Source organism: Pongo abelii, chromosome 16, assembly GCF_028885655.2.
Source record: "Pongo abelii isolate AG06213 chromosome 16, NHGRI_mPonAbe1-v2.0_pri, whole genome shotgun sequence".
Taxonomy (NCBI): domain Eukaryota; kingdom Metazoa; phylum Chordata; class Mammalia; order Primates; family Hominidae; genus Pongo; species Pongo abelii.
The window spans coordinates 33,095,700-33,121,396 of NC_072001.2; the positions used below are offsets into that span (position 1 = coordinate 33,095,700).

A 25,697-nucleotide genomic window follows, 5' to 3' on the forward strand; every position below is an offset into this window, starting at 1 on the left:
GTAAAAAGAGGACTGTGAGTATTAATAAGTTCAAAAGCATGAGTCAACAAAGTGGTTTTTAACTGGGAGATTCTGACCTGTGCTGGAGCCAACATGGCTGTATTTCTAAAGGTTCCTCCAGTAATCCTGATGTATACAGGTGGCTGGAACCACCAATATTCAACAATCATTTATAGCTATTCTGAGAATCTTAAGCAACAAAGTTTAAAAATTCCTATACTGTTTCAAATGGATTGTGTACCTTGTGTTTTTCAAATAGGCATTTTAAGGAAAATCTAATACCAAGATCTATGTTAATAAAAAGGATAAAATTAAATGTCGCTGAAAATGTACAACTTCTGATGTGAAATTTCATACAACTTCAGATTACATCACAGCATCTGTAAGCAGGATGTCTGTCATGAAGCAGTTGCTGACACTAGGCTGCAGATAACTTCATGAAACTTTCAATATTTTTGGTCCAGAAGCATAATCTGACATCTTATCAATTCTATAAGAAAGATGAATCTGTACTTTTTTGACATTATTTGCCCAATAATAATCTGATGAAAACAGAGTCCTCATGGTTTCTTTAAAGTTAAAAGAGAAAAAACAGAATCATTGTTCTTGTTTGTGCTAGTAGTATCTCCTGGGGTGTTTGTGCAAAGCAATGTTCCAAAGCCTGGGTGCTACACATCTTACTTTACTCCAGGATATTCACAGAAGTGTTGGGATGACTGCAGGACCTTTCAGAGATGGCTTTTGCTCATGTAATGCTGAATATGAATGAAAACCTGAGTGACTAAGGCCAGCTAAAATATCATTTTCTTAGATAACTGAAGGGGAGCTCCTCCAACTTTGGATCTTATTTGTGGAAACAGCTTTGTCACCTACCTGCCTGCAAAAAGGACTTCTTTAATCCAGCCAATGAATCAAGGTGTCATCCAGAAGTTCAAGAGTGGATAAGTGGGCATCTTTCACTCACAAATTAATGAATTCTGACTGCAGTGTGTGGAAATTTCAGGCTCCTTTTGATCTTAAAGATGCAGTATTTATGCTTCTGTAACAGCATGGAAGGATATTAAAGGATGTTACCCTATGAGGAATCTTAACAAAACTATGGCCAGTGTTATGTTTATGAAGTACTTGTCAAAGGAGGAGTCTGAAGGATGTAATATAAAAAAGCATGCCTCTGAATATTTTAAGTATTAATCATCAAATTTTATCAATAAGCTATATAAGAAGAAATAGAGGAACTGAATGATGTAAATTTTAAAATTCCAGTAGTAGAAGACCTATGGGTGGATAAACTAAAGTACTGTAAACCAGAGACGCCCACAAGGTATGAATGAAGAAAAATGTGGAAAGTAACTGAAGCAGGCATCAGGTTACCAACTGTATAATGAAGTTTACTGTCTTTGCTGAGCCCAAGTCACTACATTACTGTGGAAGTTATGGATCTGTAAACTGGAATGAATCATTTCTATTGGAAAAATAGCAGCATGAAGAACTGGTCTGTATCATAAACACTTAAGCAGGAATCAAAGACTCACTCCTACAACTCTTGCAACTCTGGGTGAGGATCTTATTGAAGATAACCTTGATCACTGTTCTGTAGCCTGATGATGATCCCAAGGAGTGTTTACCTAACAGTGCAGGATCTGTATATTTTAAACAGTAAGTGAATTTACTTAATATTAACAAACTTCAAAAAATAATTGTATTGCTTAAGCCTAAGTTACAATTATGTATATATCAATAAGAAAAATTAAGTTAAATACTTTTGTTATACAATTTCTATAAATATAATACTGTATGTAAAAGGATAAAAGCTGCTCTGCAAAGCATTATTTTCATATATTATCTCTACAGTATTTTCTTTTTTTTTTTGGTCCTCTCAGTGCTTAACAGAAAGGTAGGTATCTTTTAAACTAAGGAAAATTTACTTATACATATGCATCTTCAGATACCATACACTGATACATTTTAATGTATTTACAATATAGTGTTGCTGGAATATACTTTTATTATGCCAGTTATTTAAATTACTACCATATGTTTCATGGTAACAAAATATAAAATTTCAGTACAATTAATAATTTGTATGGCCCAGACCATGCTGGGTGAATGGATTTTTCATTATAAATACACAGCTGATTTATTTTTCTTGCTTAAATAAAAGAACACAGGCTTCGCTCAGTTAACTGACGCACAGTCACTGACAATGGGGCTAACAGGAGACATGGCTCTTTGTTTTTCTCTATCAAGAGATTTTTTTAAATGGTTTATTAAAATTACATTTGTACAGAAACAGAATGTACAGAATTGCATGATCATCTGGAATCTTCCTTGGTCATGTCATGACTGTCAGATATATAGACAAAACTATTTACTTTCACAAAAGCTGTCTAGAATATACCTGTCCTTGGAAAAATGCTCATCTTCCTTTCATCAGTATTATTCAGAAATAGAAACTCAGTATTTTGAGAATCTTAATGAAGTCCACAAAAAGTTTTTAATCACTTTAGCTTTTGCATGAAATCACACCTTGCCAGAAAAGATTATGCTTTTAATATATCTTTTAGTTTTCTGCCAGTTTTCTTAAAAGATAAGATTACTTTAACTCAAGCTATCAATTAAAAAGGGTGGGTTATATATTCTTCATCATAAAATACAAGCCAATGACTGGAGATTAAATATCTGACATAACTTATAAGCCCATATTCATAGCATTAAAGGTTCTTCCTGGTAACTTGTCAAGAAATAACCTGACAAACTATTGGCTCTTTTAGCATGTAGTGCTTACTTCTCTAAGGTATGAAGCTAGTAATTCTACAATCATTAAAGCTCATGTACTTGGAGGCTTCCGGTAAACATAAGAGTAAAATTTACACATGTAAAATTAGTCACAATATTTAATATTTTCATATTTACCTGAATTGTGGTATTTTTTCCCAACATATTCAAATGCAAAGAGTAGCTGGAGGTCTGTTGGCTGGGAATAATGAGCTATTGCAAGGCATACCTAGGAAAAATTCTACATTTAGAATTTGATTTTAACACACTTAGTTAAATGAAATGTACAATAAGGCCTTGGGCACTGGGAGCATCATCTTGGGGCAGTGATTATAGATACTATTTACATGTTTTTCTGTTGACCTAGAATATAAAAGAGCTCCTTAAGGCCAGGTATCTCATTCACTGTCATGCCCTCAAGACATTGTTTATCTTTAGCTAGCACGTGGCAAGTATTCAGTAAGTATTTGCTGAGTTAAATTTTAATTGGAAAGTAATTTTAGTCCAATAAAGAAAGCTTGAAACTAAAGAAGCATTCTCCAAAAAGGCAGTGACTACATGTCCACTCCAAAAAAGGAAGAAAAAAGTTTCATTTTTGGTGGACTATAAAGGATTAATATAAGGCATGAAACTTTAAAGTTTACGCCTCATGGATTTAAAAATCTAAATAGACAAACATAATTACAAAAAATTAAAATTAGCAAGAAACTCCAAAAATGCATGGGTGGCTCAAAGAGGTACATCAAAAAAACAATAAACACACACACACACACACACACAAACTGTGTTTAAGTAAAATGGTTTGGGACTGTGTGCCCTGTGGTGGAAAACGTGCGGGCTTTAGAATCAAACAGATCGGGGGGCTTGAATCTTAGCTCTGTCAAGTACTTGCTACATAACATGTGTGAAGTCATTTCCTCTCTTCTAGCCTCAGTTTGCTCACTTGTAAAACGAAAGTAATACTTAGGCTGTGGTAAGAATTAACAAGCTTAATGCAGGCTAGGCCTTTGGAGGAGCTCCATATATGGAAATATGGCTGTTATTACTCTCAACTGCTGCTAGATAGAATGAAGGATGGTGCTCTAGGCTTACAAACCCTGGTAGTCACTAGAACATGGGAGAAAACGCTCTTCAGTGAGCAAAGATGAAAGAAGAAATTTAAGACATATGCAAGGAGAACACAGCAGAAAAACTTACTTTAAAAGATTAAATATTATTTAGAAGGTAAAGTGTTAAGGCAGAATGATATACTTTCGACAGTGAGTAAGTAAGAAAAGTTAATTGTTAGTTCATGTCAAATTAGCGGTGTTTGGAGTGGGCTGATGCACATTTCATTAACCAGTAAGCATGTGTCAACTTGTTTAAACTATATTTTAAAAGTCTTCTATAGAATAAATGTTTCCTGTCTCACTAAGTTAAAATATACAAACAAGGGGACAGAATTTGTCATGAGTTTTAACCAAAAAGAAAAAAAAACTGCTTCTTGAAACTTACGTGGTATCTCGATTTCTCAAAACCTATAGAAGAGCTTTCTATGATGGTCCCACTTGTAAAATTTAGGAGCCGGTTATCTATATTCCCATTCCTAATCTTTTTAACAGTTTTCCTTAAAGCATTTCTAGCAGCAAAACTACTGAAATCTGTAGCTTGAAAAAGTTCTCATCCTTCCTATTCGTTTGGGCACCGTTGATAAGCTACGTTGCACTTTTCTCTAGACATTTTTCATAGTTGTCCATTTTGCTACACTGTCATAGCCACATCCTTAGGCCATACTCACCTCATGGCACCTCTGAGAGCTTCCTTACATTCTAGAAATCTACAAAACTTAAGGATTACCTTCGAATGATGTAATTTTGACTAACAATTTTGCTCTCTTGATAATCTGCTGTGGTTCCCAGACATCTGCACAACAAATTAAATCTCCTCATTCTTGATTCTTCACAAAACTGGCTCTCCTCACCAGGTAACTATACCTTCCCAATATTCCCTCCGCAATCTCAGGTCAGAGAAAAACAGGTTTGAACACATTCTGTCTGACTTAGCCCCAGCCATCTCCACTGTCACACTCTTTGCTTGGAAAATCCTACTCCTCTTAGCCAACTATGCTTTCCTGGAAACTGTCGTGTCTGTTCAACACTACTCTCTTCACAAGCCTTCCTAGAGGGAGCCAATTTCAGAGTATTAATTCCAGAAACCCATAACAACAGTTTCAACATAAAGTGTCTCTTTAGTTAATTGTGCTTATGTTGCTTTACTTCCAAGGTATTCACATAATAGTTACGATGTGGATGAAAAGTAGGATATAGGTAGTTCTGTTATACTTCTACCATGAAAGTCAATTCCTTAAGGATAAATGCCACATTTCACATTCATTTAACAAATATTTACTGAGTACCTACAATGTTGTAAGCCCTAGAGATGCAGTGAACAAAACAGACACTAATCCCTGTCCTCATGAAGCTTACATTCTAGTGGGAAGACAGACACTAAACAAGATAAAGAGAAAAAATACAGAAAGTTAGATAACTATGAATGCTAAAAGAGAAAAATAACAGAGCAGGGAAGGGGAATACTAAGTGTTATAGTGAAAAGAGGAAGGCAGGCTAAAAAGTAGAGAAGGAGACCAAGAAAGACCTCTCTGCACAGACTTGAGTAAAGATCTGAAGATGTCTGCATTTTGCAGCACCACTTGAGTAGCTTTCTGAAGGTGCTCTGTGTCCAACAGTGGCTACACTAATACTCACTGACAAAAGTAGTTACCAACATATTAAGGAAAATGCTCCAAACCAATAATAATAATACTAATGTCTATCACATTCTCCAAAACAATTAGAAAGCAGTCACATGCTCTTTCGGTTTACAGAAAAGAAATTCACAGATCATTGATCATGGACATCTTTTTTTTGTGGCCATGAGGCAAAAAAGAAATAAAGCCTATTTTCAAGGCAAAACCCAACACTGCGTATTTTTTAAAAGCCCCTTAAAAATAGCACAATATCACATTAGGTTAGGAAACAAATAAGTATGTCCAAAAGCACCTACATTGAAAGAAGTCTATAAAAATATTGTAAAACTGCAAGTCAGTTGAATTACTGGTTGATTTTTTTGGGGTGGCAGAACTCGAACTAAATACATTGCTTTTCAGTAGTGAATTTCAAGTGTATAACTTACGTTCATATGACCTAAGTAAGGGGCCTCTTTGGACACACAGACTAAGGCACATACAAACTTGTGTACCTGGATTGTCTTCATGTTGTTACTGTGGAACGCTCTGAGAAGAGAAAGCCTGGGCCCCATTCTTTGCACTTTTACATACACACTATTTTAAAAACCTAAGTCCAAATTCCTACCTTTCATCCTAAGAGTTTTTGAAAGATCTGAAATACTTCATTTGTCCTGGCTACCATAGGAAATGAAGAAAATGTTGGTATTAAAGACATTAAATTGTGGCAAATATTTTATTGGAGAAAAAGAAGTAAACTACTTTTAAATCAATTTTTGGACCAAAGCTGATAATCTTCTCTGGACAGAAGCCAGAAGTACCCACAGTGGATGGTTTCTTTTCTAAGATCACCTGGGGTGCAGTACTGAAGAAGCTCAAATCCAGGAAACACTCAAACCTCATTAAGTTCTATCTCATTTGCAAACAAAAGTGGTTTATTTCTGTGGCCTGAAAGCCACCAAAAAAACAGTACCAGATTCAAGTCAAAAATGACAGCTCATAAAAAGGCCAACTTGTTCTTTAATCAGATGAATGGAATTCACTTCTATAAAGTATTCCTGAAGAAGTGGTTCACAACCAACTAATCAGAGAACAAAGTGGAGACAAAAGGCATGTATTTCACTTGTCATGCATGTGTATCTATATATTTATCTTTATCTACACAGACAGATATATAGATAAATCATTAAAAACAACCTTTATTATTTTGCCCTTCAATTTTCAGCAAAGGTTCTGCAAAAGAAAATGGTGGCTCTAAGTTGCTATGAGGTTAGATGTCCAATTCTGCACCATCAAATTCCTTCTTTCTTTATACAGACCTTTCCCAAATATCACTATTTTCCTGTGACAGCTCCAGGATAATGAGGATGAACATTAATGAGTACAAGTGCCCAAAGCAATCTAATTTTGTCATAATACAATTGAAACAACACCAACAAGACAATCAGAAGGGTTCAGAACATTTAACAAAATGTGAACCAATTTAGTATTTTTGAATTTCATTTTTCAAAACAAAAACATAAATGTCTTAGGTATTTCAAAATGAATCAATGGTTTACCCACCAGAGAACTCCAAACATGCATTTCACCATTTTAAAGCAACTGATAAAATAGCAAAGCATTTTCCAGAGAAAACAGTATTCAAAGCTTCCAGGAGGTAAAAATGAGCCATAATTTCCTAACTGCTACCGAATTTTAGATGAAAACTTTTCGCTTGAAATAAAAGAATATGCCATAATTTTTGTTTTTAACTCACAAAGCCGTCAAGCTTTGGTAGCCACATACAACTCAACCCTGTTTGAAATGCGTAAATCCCAAAAAAAACTATTTATATTCTCATTGCATCTATTTTTTTTTCCTGCACCCTCCCCTGCCCTGCAACCCCCGTGGCTATACAAAAGACAGAGACTCACATGCTTTTTATATTTTAGGATACTGGGAAAAAGATTTTTGTCTGAAACTTGGTCTTAGGAAAGGGCATATGAGGGACTCGCTTGTTTTGTGCAGACGGTTTAGTAAGGCCCTCTTCATGAACCAGCAGCACAACACATAGGGGATATTCTGAATTTCCACAGCACTTATTATGCTCTGTTCATCTGGAAATCAACTATTTGTGTAGAAACATCTTTTATGCTGCCACTTTGTACCATTACTTTTCATTTGTTCATGCTTTATCTTCTTCACTAGATTTAAGTTCTCTAGGGCAAGAAACTGCATCTTACCCTTCTTTCTACTTGCAAAATTTAGCACACTGCCTCAACATCAAAAATGACCAACAAGAACTACAGATGGTTCAAGAACTAGGCCAAATAATTATTATTTCCACTCATTAAAATAGCGTCAACTGAAAAATACAGTAAAAGAGGGAGAATTTAACTTTCTGAAAGAGATCCAGTCAATTGCATCAATTTCTTCCTTAGGAATATGCTGTCCTAACTCAATCTAGCAAGTTCTGTGATGTCCCTAATCTTGCGATGCTACACATGTTAAGGTTTTCATAAGCAGGTCTTTGATGCTTTGATCAATTAAATTACAAATATAAATAAGCTTGAGGAATTAACCTGTCTGAAATACTTTATGTACAGTCTAATACATCATGAATTCTAAAGTCCTTCTATATAATAGGCACTTTAAATTAGTAAAATGCCAAAATCACAATCAGCACAATCAAACAGGTGAAAGAGGCTTTAAGAGTTATCTAGCTGAATTTTCAATAATGCAGCTTGCTGAGAGATGGTTATACAGACTATTTGAAAACTTTTACCCATAGAGGAGCCTACGACCACTCTACTCTGCTAGACAGTCACGTATTTTCAGATGTATTTTCATACATTCATCTCCTGCTTGCCTTCCTGTGAAGAAACTGTTGGTTCTCAATCTAAAAACAAATCTACCACCTCTTCACCAAAGTATATGAAGACAGCTGCCTTACAGTATTTTTCCCAGCCTTGTTTTGGTATCAACAGAAAATTTACTGCAGTCAGTTGACTGACCATGGAAAACAAAGGCACTCATTGCTTGGTGGTGCAAAGACTGCCTCCATTCTGAGAGAAAGCCACGTCCTATTATACTAAGATACTGTTGCCCTATTCCCATACACACGCACAAGCTTCCTACTGGAAAGTCTGTGACTCTGCATTTGCTGCAGCACAGACTGGAACGGGGGGCATATTAGGTCTACCAGCTTCACTCCTCTGGCAAAGCAAAACATGGAAAACATGCCCTTGACTCTTACTTTACAAGTAGGGTAATAACTCATTATCTGGAAGGCTGTGGAAAAATAAGGCAGTTAAAAAGTTACTAGCTTTGTGTTGCCCCTGTTGAGTGTCACTCAATTCATAATATTTCTTTAAACCACTAATAATTACTAGGCCTTTCCCATAACTATATATTTACCTAAATCTTACGTAAGTCTAGCTTACAGTTTGTTGGTAAAGTTCTGCAGTACTGAATTAAAAGCCTAACCAAACCTTAATTACAGTATATCACCAACTTTTCAACCTTTTAACCAAGAAACTGACAAGTAATGATCTTTATGTAAAAAAAATGCTAATTTCCACGTGAGAGTCTTTAATATTTGAGAAGCTGATAAAAAATTATATAGAACACTTTAAAACAGCCATAAACCAATCCAAGAAAATAGTTCTATTAATATTCTTGGCTTTGACTTTACTTAAGAAGATGTCTGATAACTTCCCCTAAAAAACATCTGAGCAATTGAGAAATGAAAACTGCCATATAGAATTGAAATCAGTAAACACAGTACAGAACCCAGAACTTGATAAACCTTAACAGTATTACCTTTTTAGCACTTTCCGGACCTGATTCATCAAAGCGAAACCTGACAATTCTGAAATCTTTACAATAAATAATTAACTCTGTTGGATTAAATTTCAGTTTCTGGTTGGGGCCTAGGACTTTCTGCTTCCTCTTGTGGTCATTTACTAAAAAAGAAAAAAAAACAGAGAAAATAAAATGCGTAACAGTTATTTGTTACTCACCCTTTAGTACAAATTCTTAGTGAAAATAATTGGAAGGTCACCCATCATTTGAGCTCTGCTTGTCTAGAATGTTTCATACTTGTAATTCCTAGAACTTGGGGGTTGGTTTTAACTTTGCTTTGGAAGGTATTTTAAATGATTATTTGCATAAAACCACCATCTAGATACATTTAATGATTAATTTTAATTAAAAAGAGGACAAAAAACTTAGAAACTATGAAAAGTTATACATTTTATATCTTCCTTTTAAAATAATTTATTGACATCTCCCTCTTTATGTTCCTGGGACTCAAAAAAATGGCAAAAGTAAACTTACAGAAATAAAACGCCAATCTAAGTATTTTGAGAGGTATGACTTTTCAAATAATACTTCCAGAGTGGAATTGACTTTTAGAGTATGTACGGAATACTACGTACCTGTGACAATTTGCTCAATACATGTTAAAGGGACATCATGTTCACCAAGAAGAAGGTTTCTGTAATGGAATTTCTGGAATAAAAAATTATGTTCATATTAATTCTTTTCCCAATAATCTCACAATGGTAGTATAAGCCTTAAACTGTGATGATAAACTGTGACAGTTATCTCTAAAAAGCACAAAAAGCTTTTGTCTAGGTAGCTAGGGCCATTCCAATGTTGACAGATAGAAATTAGGTTAAAATGTACACAACAATCTTATAATATCTAAGATAGGGAATATCATCAATCACCTTACCGGCAAGCATTTCCATGTCTAGATCTGGATAAGCTGGCCACAACATATTAAAGAAAAAAGGGCTCTTAGGCCATCAGATTTTAAATGGGTAATATCATGTTTGATTTTCACAATGAAGATTTTAAAGTGCAAAATAACTATCTTTTTAAAGCGCAAAGTCTGCTAGAAATAAAAATCTTTAGAAAAAGGTTTTGCATGTTCAAACTAAGGACATAGTTAACACTATCAATCTGCTGTCAGTAGGGCACTGGTTTACTTTTTCCTAATACTGGTACTGGATTTAAGCTGTTCCAGGTATCTGCTTCTCATTTACAGTGAAGTCTGGGGCCAATGATCATTATGAAGCTAAAAACAAAGAGAAACACCCGAGCCTACATCCAAATAAGCTACTGTCCCTACACAGTGGGTATCTTTAAGTGCCTTAAATTTAGTCTAAATATACCTACATAAGACTGTAATGAACACACAAATATACAGTACAATAAATATTTGTACAGTATAATAAATAATTATGGTAAATTAGTGAATGACATGAAATATACTTACACTAAACCATTAGATCCTTAAATTTAAAAGTTTACAGTTCATATGCCAGTATTTCATTAAAGAACAATTACTATAAAGAAAGATCTAGGGTTAAATGTGTATAATACTTTATAAAACAAAATACAATATGGCTAACAGAAAAGTCCAGGGTTTTTAAGTTAATCAAATGAATGCCTGAACTTCTAAAAACCAAAATTATATGGAACTATTACTTTCCAGTAAGAACTTAAAACAGCAAGAGGGCTACTGAAAATTTTTAAATCGATACTATTCTTCACTCTTCCTAGAAATTAGAATTTAACTTTTTAGGACAAGAACTCTAATTAGTTAAAAAAAAAAAAAAAAAAAAAAGTAGCTGGGTGCAGTGGCCTGTACTCTGGCACTTTGGGAGGGGGAGGCAGGCAGATTGCTTGGGCTCAGAAGTTCAAGACCAGTCCGGGCATCATAACAAAACCCTGTCTCTACAAAAAAATACAACAGTTAGCCGGGAGTGGTGGCATGCACCTGTAGTGCCAGCTACTCAGGAGGCTGAAGTGGCAGGATAGCTTGAGCCCAAGAAGCAGACAGAGGTTGCAGTGAGCTGACATCATGCCACTGCACTCCAACCTGGGAGACAGAGCGAGATGCAGGCTCAAAACAAACAAATCAAAAACCCAACAACAAAAAAACCTATGAAATCAGTAAAATGTGTGGCATTTATAAAATCATTTAGCAAACAACCTTTCCTCTTTATGTCATTTTTATAAGCAGGTTAAAAGATCTGCAAGAGAGGGAATAACTTCCTTAATGAAAAGGACATATAACAAACGATCACAGGAGATAAATAAAGCAAGGTGACTTACAATCCTCTCACTAATTATACTCCTCTAGCAAGTTCCAACATTCTTCTTAAACTTTACTTTAAATCTTAATATAATTTATCCCAAACATTGTATTACCTAATACTTTTACTATAATTTTTCTATACCTATGTTTTATATAATAATATGTACCACTTAGAGTTGAAAGCCTGATACAATGAAACAGTGTACTAATAAAACACACCTGTAATGGCATTGGGTCATCTGTAATAAAGGAGATTTTGAAGTTACTGCATATCAGCTTTCCCCACAAATCGTACTGGCTTGTGTCTGTTGCAATGCATTTTCTCACAAAATTGACTTCATTTACGACAATTTCTCCTTTAAAAAAAGAAAAATATTTGTAAGGTACTTTGTCATAAAATACGAACGGTCTTTGTGGGACCTAGAAGGAGTGTTTCATGAGGACAAGGATGAGGATAGTAAAAACATTCACCGATTGCCCACCAGGTGCCAGGCACTGTATGGTCATAAAGCGAAAAGTAATGACAAGGCATTGTTCTCCAAGGCGTAAAACTGAGGCAAAAATAGCTCAGGGGTCTGAGCTGGTTGAACTAGAAAGCCTGACTTGAGTGTACTTTTTTCCTATGTCATACTACCTCTCATTATTTACCTGCTGGAAGACTTTTTGGAGAAGAAATAAACTACACCTGCTCCTTCAGAGTATTACTTGATGGAATATTTGTGTTTTATTAACACACGACTTGATCTCTCAAACCAATGCCTTTGATTCCTTTTGTAAGGAATGAGAAACAGAGCTCAGCTTCACTGAATGTAAAATGTATTCCATAAAGCCAAATCAAGTTTCCTTCTGCACTCAGATTATTAACTTGTAGGCAACAAAACCTTAAAATATAGTTTGAGTTAAAAGGAAAGATTAAAAGAAATAAATATAAGAAACCAATATAAAAGTTATAATGTGCTTCTGAAAGAATACTTTTCTACAATTTATTTAAAGCTTGGTCATCATTAAACCTTAATTTCAAGATCTAAAAGTCAACTAGACGCAGAACATTTTAAGCCATCTGTCTCCAGGGTCAATGGTAGAAAAGTGAGAGTACTGATCCACTTTGCCTATTTCTTTCATTATAAAAACCTTTAGCCCGATAGAATGTTTGCTGACAAACTCCAAACTCCTACCAATTCATGAAGAATGAAACTATAGTCTCAAAACAATCCTCTCTTTAACAAATAGGTTATAACAAATTTGAGTTGCAATAATAACTTTTATTCGAAGTTCTTAAAAACGTACAAGGCTAGTTTTAGTAACTGCCCCTTAACATTTACTTAAAATCTGCTCATGTCAAATTCACAGTGCCAACAGCTTGAGTTAACTTCCACTTTGAAGACAAGCCTCCCTCTCATGGCTGGGAGCCCTGCATACCCAGCCAGCTACCAGTCTTCCTCACCCTCACTGCTCTGCCCACAGTGGCGGCCTATTAATCCCTCATGGGACCATGCTTCTTCCCATTCCATGGAATATTCTTTCCTTCTACCTTAGTCCAACCACTGTCTAGAGAATGCCTCTTAAAAAAAAAATCTTCCTATCTAGATTACATTCACATATCAAAGCATTGTATTTCCAGCACTCATCATAGCTACAATTATATTTATATATTTTTAAATTAATGCCTGCATTACCTTCAGGATTATATGCTCCATGAGGGTAGAACATGGACTGACTTTATTCACTGCTGAAATGTTAGTGCCTAGAACAGTGTCTGGCACAGGGTAGGTGCCTGTGAAAAGAGTGCTGAATGCAAGAATGAATAAAATCACTTCATGACACTTGATTCCGTCCACCATGAGTTGGGCAGAAGTTGTTCTAGATAAGAAGAGAAACTAGTAATTCAATATGGCTAAGCAGCCAAGCTGGCTGGAAGATAAGGGCTGTTTGGGTAAATGATATGTAAGTTGGAGAAAAGTCACAGAACTGCCACTGCTTGCCTACATATGCATTAAAGAGCTATAAATAGGACATCTGTCCTGTCTGATTCTTTCAACAACCTGTAAGGTGAGGAAGGCAGATGGTTTCCTTAATATACAGATAAAGGATTTGCACCCAAAGAGGTTAAATCACTTTCCTAAGATCTTAAAAATAAGTAGTGGACTTGGCACTTATAACCAAGTGTTCTGACTTCAAATCCAATAGTCTTTCTCTATAACTACATACAATTAAATGTACTGTAGTGAGATATAGCAAGTACCAAAACTTATTAAAGTTCAAATATTGGCCTTAACTGAATTCTAATGAGAAAAAAATTTAAGATGACCAAATATATATATATATATATATGTATGTACTGAGTAATTCAAATACATAAAATTTAAGTCTTCTCTGGCTCCTTGAACATAAACTTTACCAATTCCCATATCAGATTCTGGGCCACTGAATACTCAACCCTTTCTCCTCTCCAGTAAATCTTAGATATGAATTATAAGCAGGCCCTCAATTTAAACAACTAAACTAACCATGCCAGTTCAGATAGAGGACACAGCCCTGTAACAATGACTTCTTTACACAGAATCATCACATACTGTGCCACCTTAGCAAACTCATCTAAAAACAGACTCTTCAAACGTTGCCACAAAAATTCATCCAGTTCTAAGACTTATGATCCATACAAACTTGTTATGCATGTTATACTCAAATAAAAATTCACTTAAAGGCCGGGCGTGGTGGCTCACATCTGTAATCCCAACACTTTGGCTGAGGCGGGTAGATCACCTGAAGTCAGGAGTTTGAGACCCGCCAAGCCACCATGGTGAAACCCATCTCTATTAAAAAAAAAAAAAAAAAAATTTAGCCAGGCGTGGTGGTGCGCGCCTGTAGTCCCAGCTACTTGGGAGGCTGAGGCAGGAGAACTGCTTGAACCCAGGAGGTGGAGGTTGCAGTGCACTCCAGACTGGGCAACAGAGCTAGACTCCATCTCAAAAAAAAATCACTTAAACAAACTACCATATGATTTCAGGTTCCTGAGAAGGGAAGCAGAAGTAATAATGGGAAGGAAGAGACAGAGCTTGTGTGGCAGAGCCTTGTGGCCACACTAGTACCATAAACAAACTGTATTTAGGAGTAAAATGCCCATGGACAGCCCTTCTTCTCTAGAAGCCAGATTCTTTTACTGATGCACGAATGTTAATGTACCAAGCCTATGAATGCAGTGAGAATGAGACAAAGAAGAGGAGGAGAATATACTTAATGGGTCCAACGGATGGTAAACCATGGCCCACGGGCCAAATACAAAACCTTGTTTTTGTAAATAAAATTTTAGTAAGACATAGCCATACTCATTCGTTCATGTGCCATCTATGGCTGCTTTCACAGGACAAAGACAGAGCTCAGTACTTGAAACAAATACCTTATGGTCCGCAAAGCCTAAAACATTTACTGCACTTCACAGAAAAGGTTTGCTGATCCCTGTATTAGAGATGGTTACTAAAGTGACAACTCTTAAAATTATCTGAAACAAGGTTTAGAAGATACAACTGGGCATGTCCCATCTGAAAGGTGAGAAGTGAAGCACCTGAAAAGCAGGTGTTTTTGATCTGCAATGTTGTAGCCATTTCAAAGAGCTCTAGAGGACCACTCACAGGAGTGATGAGGACAGACAACCTTCCTACCAGAATGTGTCCATGCGAGTCAAGTCAAAAGATCCCTTTCTCACCAATGAGCTACAGCACTCAGCAGAAAGTAAATATGGAAACCAGGTTTAACTGCTATACTGCCCACACTCCATCAACAAAAAGCAAAAGCAAGAATCTGGAAATGAACCCCGAGGGGCTAGATTAGAGTTTGAGATAGCAGAATGAACTTATGCTTGCCTTAATAATTACACAAATAGAGATGCAGTAACAGATGTGTGTACACCTGGGTTGGTACATGTGTGTATGTTTTCTAGCTCTGCCCTCTGAAAGTGCTAAAAGCAGTGACGCTCCAGCAACAACATACACACTCAGTACCCAGATCTTGCTTTTAACATACCATTTTCCAATAAAAAGAACTAGGGCTCTTTAGAGAAATGGCTGATTCCAAGGCTGGGGCAGGGGAAACAGAAGATGAGTCTGGAGCCTCTGGTAATGCCAGAATACCAGAAAATACAGAAGTGGGGGTGAAAAAAAGCGGGGGGACTGCATTTCCAAAGGATACAAGAGCCAACATGAAATAACTCCCAATGGCCAAAGCTGGAACAATCTGAGCAACAAAAGAAATAACAAAAATGCCAGATTAGAAAGTAAATTAAAAAGTATCTGTGAATCCATACTGTTGTAAACGGATGACTGAATAATAAATAAATAAATGGTGGAGAAGAGACAAATCTTCCTTACAGAAGAATTCCAATTAATAAATGTAGGAGGAATAAGGGAAACAAAATCATCATTAGAACATTACAGTAAAGATCAAGAAACTATCATGGACTCAATGTCATAGAACGAATGATTGCTGTGTGCAACATGCATTGATGAATGCTAAATTCAGAGAGCCAAACTTTAAGGAGAAACAGGTTATTTGTACAAGCACAAAGCTATCTTCCTAAAAGTTTTGACTAATTACTGTGGTAGTTTTAAGGTATGCCCATAAATTCGTGATCCTCCTCTCTCCAGGAAGTGAACTTAATTCCCAATCCCTTGAACGTGGGCTGCACTTAGTGATTTGTTTCTAACAAACAGTACAGAAAAGGAAAAACATTACTTTCTAGAGGAGAAACCTGACAGATATCACTTTAACCTGAAGTGATCAAGGTTAACCTCACCAATAACCAATCATGTTGATGTCTTGTGCCTGCTCACATGACACAAGGGCAAAGAATACCACCTCTGTGGGTCTTTCCCAAAATCCACAATGTCTGCTTAATCAAAAGAAAACATCAGACAAATCCAAACCAAGAGGCATACTACAAGACACTACGTGAATAATAATCTTCCAAAGTGTCAAGGTTTTGTTGGGGAATCTGAGGAAAGGGTATCCACAGATTCTTCTGTTATTTGCAACTTTTCTCTAAGTCTGAAACTACGTCTACATTTTTAAAAGTCAATTTGATGACGTTTCTAGGGGGTGGTTTGTTAGAACAGAAATCTAGTAATTATAAAATTTTTCCTTTTGTATTGGTATATTTCTATGTTTAAAGAGCTTTAATATGTATTATTTGAGGCAAAATAAAAATCTCATTCTCACGCCTGTAATCTTAGCACTTTGGGAGGCTAAGGCAGGCAGATCACTTGAGGTCAGGAGTTCGAAACCAGCCTGGCCAACATGGTAAAACCCCGTCTCTACTAAAAATACAAAAAAATTAGCTGGGTCTGGTGGTGCGCACCTGTAATCCCAGCTACTCAACAGGCTGAGGCAGGAGAATCACTCAAACTCAGGAGGTGGAGGTTGCAGTGAGTGGAGATCATGCCACTGCACTCCAGCCTGGGTGACAGAACAAGACTCCATCTCAAAAAAAAAAAAAAGAGAAAAAAAAAGAAAATCTAATTCAATTGAAAAAAACACGTCAAGGTCTTGAAAGATGAGATGAAAAAGCTGTCACAGACTGAGACATCGAAAATAAGGAGACAGGACAACTAAATGCTATGTAGTATCCTGGATGTGAACCTGAAACAGGGAAAGAACATTTGTGGAAAAACTAGGAAAATGTGAATAAAACCTGCAGTTTAGCTAATAGTATTGTTAGTTTCTCAGTTGAGCTAAATTAACCAAGGTTACATAAGCTACTAACACTAGCGGAAGCTGGCTGAAGAGTTCACATTAACTCTATCCTCTTTTGTACAACTCTTACAAATTCAAATTCATTCCAAAATAAAACTACTAAAGAAGAAAATAAACAAGAGACACAACATTAACAACAGCCAAAAAAAAGAAAAAAGAAAAAAAAAGTGAAAGGACTCTCTGGGCCAGGGTCTTTTAAGCATCACACAGCCTTTTCTTACAGAATGGAAATGAGCCCTTGGAAAAGAGCAAAGAACAGAAGTACAGAGGGATACAGGGGAAGAAGAAAGAAAAGAAGGGCACTTCTGAGGATATGCTACAATTGGGTCTTCCTATTACAATAATTAAGTGTCGAGTTAGTGACATGAGTTTTATTTGATAATGCTAAATTTTGTTCACGCAGAACCAGTCTTTAAAATATCTGGATCATGTAGCACAGCTGTCTGCTCAGGTAAGTTATTTGTTCATAATTTAAAAAAAAAGGAATGCTGAAGAGGAGCTGTCATAAGCTCCTGCCATGCACTGAAACACTGTGGGCCAGAAAACTAGCTTATACACAGGGAAGAAAAAGAAGACACAAAGTAGCCTCTTCCCAGATAGGATATATAAAAAGAAGATACTGAGACTGCTCTTGTTCACATGTTAAATTAAGTGACCTTGAAGAGAAAACTCCTAATAAAAGCTTCAAAGCTCTAGAGGATCTGAAGTTTTCAGGGAGACTATACGCCTGTGCTTTTTATGCAGTAAAAGGGTGGTGTGCTTTTTATGCAGTAAAAGGGTGGTGTGCTAGAGACAGCTGGCTGGCCTGCTTGTGAGAACCCACCAGCCTCATCTCTCCCAGCTCTGTGCTATGCCATCAGCCACGGTGGGACCACTTACAGCACCAAGCACTTCCCAGGACGCCACAAGGAAGCCTCATGAAGACAGAAAAAGCAGGAAATTAGCTTCAGTGTGCGGTAAGCAAAAACCTTCTAAATTAGAAGATGATGAGCCAAAGGTTTCTACTAACACCTGGGAAAAATCAAGAAATCCAAGTTTATTTTCTCAAGACCCTTTCATCTGTAAATATAAACAAGAAGGGAAATGCAATTACAGTTAATAAACCTCCAAATGATATGGCTAGGAAAGTTTTTAACTCCCCGAGGACCTCAAAACCGTGTTGTATTATCTTTCCTAACACCTTATACATTTAGAAATTCGGCACGTTTGATGGACAGAAATAATGTTTCCCATACATTTTAGCTTGGAACACAGTTTAAGGCACAGTCTCACGGCACACGTGGCTAATTAACCTGTGGGATGTGTAGAGGCCAAAAGCATAACTTAACTTGGGCTTTTAACAGTAGGGTGACTGCCCCAGTTTGTCTGGGACAGAGGGGTTTCCCTGGGATGTAGTACTTTTAGCACTAAAACCAGGACAGTCTCAAGCAAACTGGGACAAGCTGGTCACCCTAGCTTTAGGTAAATTCAGGAATTAAAGTGGCTCAAAAGTTATTACAGGAAATTGAAACTATGTGGAAGATAAACACAAATCTTTAATGCTGGTACTAACACACAATATAAAAAAGCAAGTACCATATCCAGTGAGTAGCACTCAGGATGGGGCAGGAGGAAGGGTATAGTGCCCATCTCAGGAAAAACTGTAGAATGAAACCTTGAAGGAAGAAGAGCACTGAGACAGTAGAGAATGTGTGATAATAACAGTAACAAGGTCCTAAATAAGGAATAAGGCATCTGGAAGAGACTGAGGAACCGGCATGATTGAAGCAAATATCAATACTGGGAAATAGTGAGAAATGAAGTCAGTGAGGTACATGTTAGCAAATTACAAGGTTAAAGAATTTGGATTTTATCCTGCTTAAGTAGGATTTTATTTATGGAGGTTCATGAACAGTACTGATAACGATAGTGAGGAGTTTGGAGGGGTAAGAAAATGTGGAGGGGTAAGAAAATGCTGGCCTAAGGTACTGCAGCAGAAGCCTAAGGAATGGACAGCTCCAAACATTCCTAAGGCTCTACGGGTAAGGTATAAAGCTAATGCTAAGATAGTACAGTTACACACTGTTCACTGTTCTGAGGGCGTGTTACAAGTCCTTTGGTCTTTCAAAAACAATGTATTCACAAATTAAAATACTACAAAAATCAGTCTACAATCATTTATGAAGCTTACCTACAAAAAGAAATTACATAAAACACTTAAAAGATAAAGTATTTGCCTTTAAGGAATTCACAACCCAACTGAGGAAATAAGATGTACGGTGAGACAGAAAACAAGAACAGTACGGGTCAGTGAGCATGTAAAAAATAAACAAGACATCCATACAACAATGGCTATTTTCATTTCCCAGATGGCCCATGGTTGTATGCTTTTCTGATCTGATTACAAAAGACTCTGACAATCACTGCATTCATTATCTGATAGTTAATCTCAAGAATGAAAGTGCTGTGAGCACTGTAGATGGGAACAGGGAAAGAACTGAGCTCATGCACAGCCTCAGCACAGGGGCCCAGGCTCAACGGGCACTCAAGATTCAGAGCACAAGCATTTGTTTCCGGAGATCTTTCTTGACACCCCTGCCCTACCCCAAATCTGGCTTAGGTAACCTTCCTCTGAGCTCTCACTACCTTTTCTCTCCTCTACTGAAGCATCTCCCCAGTGAACTGAAACTGTCTAAGAACAGGATCCCATCTCCTCAGCATTTTACCCTTCTGCCAAACTGCATCAAGCACACACTCAATACCTGCAGAACAAATTCATTATCGTTAGTCTTGGCATTTCAACTCTTCTCCCTTAAAAAAGAGCATGCCCTGGGGTGAGAAGAGAGCAAAGGCCATCAAGCCCCACTCACTGCAAATCTTACATCCTCAATACAAAGCTGCTGGCATTTCACCAGACTGTGCTTTGGCACAGCCAGCAACATGAAGTCCACTACCTCCCCAAGACATTCCATTTTCTGGCAGCTGAAATTCTCTGAAAGTTCTTCTGCACGCTGGGTCAAAATCTGTCACTGTTGTGAAAAGGGCAAAGACAAGGACAGAGCTCTTTTTACTTCACTAGAAAACTCCCTCTAGGCTGACATCCAATCTACTCCCCAACAGTTCCAAAGCATAAATCTGTACCCTAGTGTCACCAGTGCAGCCAGGTTGGGCCGTGCTGCTTAGCAGTTAGTGGCACAGCCTGGGAGCCGGACAGAGAACTCTGGCTCTGCCTTGCTAGCTGTGTGACACTGGGCAAGTTACTTAACCTCTGCAAACTATAGTTTTCACATCTGTCCAATGGAGATAAACTGGTATCCTAGCTGACAAGACTGTTATGAGGATTAACCTGGAAGCTATATTAGTTAAGGATCCTCGTTCAAAGTATGTTCAGAAACATGCCTGGTAATAGCTTAGCAAAAAGAAGAATACAAGGCTTTTGTGTCACCTGGACTGCAAGGAAAATGAAACCCAGGGACTTCAACACATTAGTACACTCCCTTGGGGTTCTTCACTCTTTTCAACACATTCTTCTGGAACTGTGGCCACTTACAGCATTACCAAAGAGGACCTCTTCCCTTAGTACCAACCTAACAATATTCAGAGGCAGACCTGTGTTCATGCTTGCAGTCCAGGGTGGGTTATTAACCTTGCTGGCCACACTGGAACCCAAGGTTGGGTGGAGTTAGTTAGGAAAGGATAATTTGTCAAAAGAGGGAGGATGCATTTTTCAGAGGATGGTGGAAGGGGGCTGGGTGTGGTGGCTCACTGCTGTAATCCCAACACTTTGGGAGGCCGAGGTGAGCCAATTGCTTGAGCCCAGGAGTTCGAAACCAGCCTGGGCAATATAGTTGGACCCCATCTCCACAAAAAATACAAAAATTAGCCAGGTGTGGTGGCGCACGTCTGTAGTCCTAGCTACTTGAGAGGCTGAGCTGTGAGGACCACTCGAGCCCAGGAGGTTGAAGCTGCAGTAAGCTGTGATCACACCACTACAGTCCAAACTGGGTGACAGAGTGAGACCCTGTCTCAAAACACAAACAAAAAAATGGCAGTACTCCTAGCCAGACAAAATAACTAATGTTCTCTGTGTGAGTGCTCACAAAATTGTATCTATAGTATTATAATAATCTCATCTAGTAGGTTCTAGTTTAGATTCCAAACCAAGTATAGTGCAAAACTAATTTAAAGGACCAATAAAGAGTTTTTAACCTTTTAATTTTGTTAACTTAAAAACTTTTTTAAAGCTACAGCTATTACCACCAACATTTAACAAAAAAAGTATCTATTCCAAGTAAGTTAGAAGAACATAATCTCAGAATAAAAGACAATCTTTTAAATCAAATAAATTTATCTTTATTAAAGAAAGCTGCACTTTTCTTAATTTTCTCATTTTGACCAAGGGCTGGTAAAAACTTCATCCAAATCTGATACCAAGCCCTGGCTGGAATCTGGGAACCAGTGATCCAGGTCACAGTCTTCTACCTTGTCAACAGGCAGCTTAGAGCTCACCCCAGGCCTTTCTGCAATACAGGCACATGACACCTCCAGCATTCTCCCTATCCAGGACAGACCTGGCACCCAGGAGATACTCACATCCTCACCGAACCGATCCACCAGTCCAGCAGCTAAACAGGACACAGTCTGGCATTACATGCTCTTAACAAATATATACTGGAACACAAACATATATACACACACACACTTTAAAAGTCAAACTCAGTTTTCAAGTATTGGAGTGATTTTACATATATACAATATAATCAGTGAAAGAATGAAATTCACATAATGAGAGGAAGACAAAGAGAAAGCCTACACAAAAGCTGACTACTTTGACAGAGTACTCTATTTCAATTCCAGGCTCAGACATAAATCTCTTGAAATGTCTGGCATAAAATAACACAGTTTTCCCTTTACTCCTAAATCTGAAAGTCTGTGTGTGTGCATGGCTAAGGTAACAGTTTAAGCCAGGTGGTCTGAGAGGTCCTTTCGTTCAGTCCCTCAGTAAACATCTCAGTGTCTACCACATTCCTATTCCTGGCACTTTGTGAGACATCAGGACCACAAAGTTGAAGTAGGCACAATACCCATCTCAAAGAGTTTCATGAATCAGGAAAGCTGAAAATTACTAACATAAACCACAATCTAAATTAAATTACTAGTTATTTTCTTCTGTTTTCTTTACTTAATAAAAGATGAGGATCATTTTGAAATTAGGCTTAAGTTCCAACAGTGCACATGGTAACAGCACACAAATAAACAACTGATTTTGTGTTCTAATTTGCATCTGCTTATTGAATTAAAAGTTCAAACTTTGGGCAACTGAAGTAGGATACCCTTGGACCCAAGGCATTACGCCAAAGTAAAGCATGCAATATCATATCTCTAACAATTACTCCTTTTTTTTATTTAATTTTTTTTTTTTAAGTTCTGGGATACATGTGCAGAATGTGCAGGTTTGTTACATAGGTATATACGTGCCATGCTGGTTTGCTGCACCCATCAACCCCGTCATCTAGGGACGATGCCGGGAATTTCAAGCCCCGCACGCATTAGGTATTTGTCCTAATGCTCTCCCTTCCCTCATCCCCCACCCCCAACCCCCCAACAGGCCCAGATGTGTGATGTTCCCCTCCCTGTGTCCATGTAGAACAATAACTTCTGCGTCCCTGTATATAGCCACAGGTGATGTAGCCAGGTTTTCTATTGATTCTGATGGTAACAAAGGCAAGAACTATATTATTCACTCCCTCTTAGTAAAAGCTCCAGCCTAGTCTAGGTCTTTAGATCACCAATACTTCAGTAACTTTCCACTTGTCTTCCAGATTTCATGGGTAGAGCAGTAGGCTGCAGGCCAACAAAGAGCAAATGGTGGCAGTGAGAGATGTGACAGGTGAGGTAAAGCAGGAAACAGAGACCACAACAGGGCAGCCAGACAGAACACAGCCAGGATGGCTGCAGGAAGGCCAGAAGGAGAGGGTAAGAACAGAAGGGGAGAGGAAGGGGGCAAAAGACATCCTAATTCAGGACCGGCTAAATGCTGGGTAAGGATAAGTCAGGTACAAACAATGCTGGGTGATAGAGCCCTCATGTATGCATGTACAGATTTCAGCTATGATTTGGCCGCCAATGCAATAAAAATCAACACAGGTCAGAGAATTCCTTAATGGGCAACTAAAAGGTTCAGACTTAGTGTTACAGCTCTTTTAGAATTTCTCTAAAAATAATTCGGATTTAGCTGCCATTTCTGGGACAAGAAAAGCACAGTCAGAAACTGGGTTTACAATTTCCCCAGAAAACTCCGACTTTTAGCAATTTTATAGAATTGATAACCCTCAGTGAGAAAGTTGCTCAAGTTTATGCATACTTAGTAACACCTTTTCTTAGCATATATCTTAAATTTAAAAGCCAATTTTAAAAAAGTGGCCAGGCGCAGTGGCTCACACCTGTAATCCCAGCACTTTGGGAGGCCAAGGCAGGCGGATCACCTGAGGGCAGGAGTTCAAGACCAGCCTGGCCAACATGGAGAAACCCCATCTCTACTAAAAATACGAAAAATTAGCCAGGTGTGGTGATGGGCTCCTGTAATCCCAGCTACTTGGGAGACAGAGGCAGGAGAATCGCTTGAACCTGGGAGGCAGAGGCTGCAGTGAGCCGAGATCGCGCCACTGCACTCCAGGCCAGGTAAGAGTGAGACTCTGTCTCAAAAAAAAAAAAAAAAAAAAAAATTAAAAAATTAAAAAAAAATTAAAAAGCAAGCACTGACATTTACAGCTAAGACCATGTTGTTTCTGAGTGTGAAATCATAGTATGCAGAGTGGAGGAATCAAAGCCTAAGAACCAGGCCTGTTCAGAGTAAACGAAGTCAAAGTTCAAGAGCTCACAGGCACTCATTCAAGATGAGTACTGTTTCCTCATCCCTGCATTTTAAATGCTCAGAGTGACAAAGACTAAAACAGAGCACACAGGGAGCAAGGGTTACTTAGTAATTCTACTGTTCACTCTGAGGAAAAGTACAAATGATTAATTAGTACACACTGTTGAGTGAAAAGCACTAACAAAATCAAGGAAAAATATTTATGACTCCCATAGTAAAGTTTAAAAAACACTTTTTAAGAGTTAGTATCTATCATATGGAACCAAAGTTTGGTGCTTTTAATATTTTGTCCCTATATAATATTTAAAATTTTAAAGTTGCCACATTTGTTCAATTTTTACCTACAAAATTCTAATTATTTTACTAGATTTGGCTTTAAGTAATAAGTCAGATTTTACAATGTTGATAGTAGCCACACAAACTAGTATTTGATTTCAGGTTTTTTTTGTTTTTTTGTTTTTTTTTTTGAGACGGAGTCTCACTCTGCCACCCAGGCTGGAGTGCAGTGGCACGATCTCGGCTCACTGCGAGCTCCGCCTCCCGAGTTCACGCCATTCTCCTGCCTCAGCCTCCCGAGTAGCTGGGACTACAGGCACCTACCACCACGCCTGGCTAATTTTTTTGTATTTTTAGTAGAGATGGGGTTTCACCGTGTTAGCCAGGATGGTCTCGATCTCTTGACCACGTGATCCACCCGCCTCGGCCTCCCAAAGTGCTGGGATTACAGGCATGAGCCACTGTGCCCCGCCGATTTCAGGTTTAAAACAGGCTTTCCTAAGTATCTGGCTACTTCCCCTAATAATCGCATTAAACAACTGACTTTTCCTAATTATTATACAATTGTTATACAATTCAAAATACCATACCAATATTTTGTATGCTCTAAAACAAACTCCTTTCTACCATCAATCCCTACTTCCATCTCTAAGGTCACCTATAGCAAATTTTGTTCTAAAGCAGTGATTCTCAATTGTGAGATTTTTGTCCCCCAGAGGTGGGGAACAAAAAAAAAAAAATTAGCAATGACTGGTGGCATTTTGGTGTGGCAACTAGGTCGCAACTAGGTGGTGGGGGATAAGGGTACTACTACTGGCATCTAGTGGGTGGAGGCCATCTTTGCTGCTATACACAGGACAGCCTGCCCCTCCAACTATGAATTATCTGGCCCCAAATGTCAATTAAGTGTCTCTGCTGGGGAAAGCCTGGTTCTAAACTGAAACAAGCAAATTTGCAAATACAGCTGACAACTTCAAAAAACAATTGCCAAGCAAGTAATTCAAAGTTCACTAAGCTCTGTTATTGGTATAGAGACACACACATAATAAAGGCGTCTTTTTATACTATCAAAATGCATTAAAATGATTTGACTATTAATCATTAATGCAATAAGTGGCAGACAAACACGTCAGCAAAGAGTACTTTTACTACCCAAGCAATTAAACATATACATCTTTTCAAAAAGAAATTCAGGAGACAAAAAAGGAAGTGAGGTAATGACATTCTTGACAGTTCCT

The 25,697-nt window shown here is 37.7% G+C and overlaps 1 protein-coding gene across 1 annotated transcript in view; it reads right to left on the bottom strand.

Annotated features, from left to right (window-relative positions):
* Positions 1-25,697, bottom strand: part of MTMR10 (myotubularin related protein 10) — a 59,134-nt gene that overhangs the window by 32,166 nt on the left and 1,271 nt on the right. Inside the window, exons 3-6 of the mRNA XM_009249631.4 lie at positions 11,805-11,941; positions 9,916-9,988; positions 9,299-9,441; positions 2,914-3,004 (exon numbers count right to left, since the gene is read on the bottom strand). Coding sequence (XP_009247906.3) covers positions 2,914-3,004; positions 9,299-9,441; positions 9,916-9,988; positions 11,805-11,941 — 444 coding nt within the window. The remainder of the gene's footprint in view (positions 1-2,913; positions 3,005-9,298; positions 9,442-9,915; positions 9,989-11,804; positions 11,942-25,697) is intronic.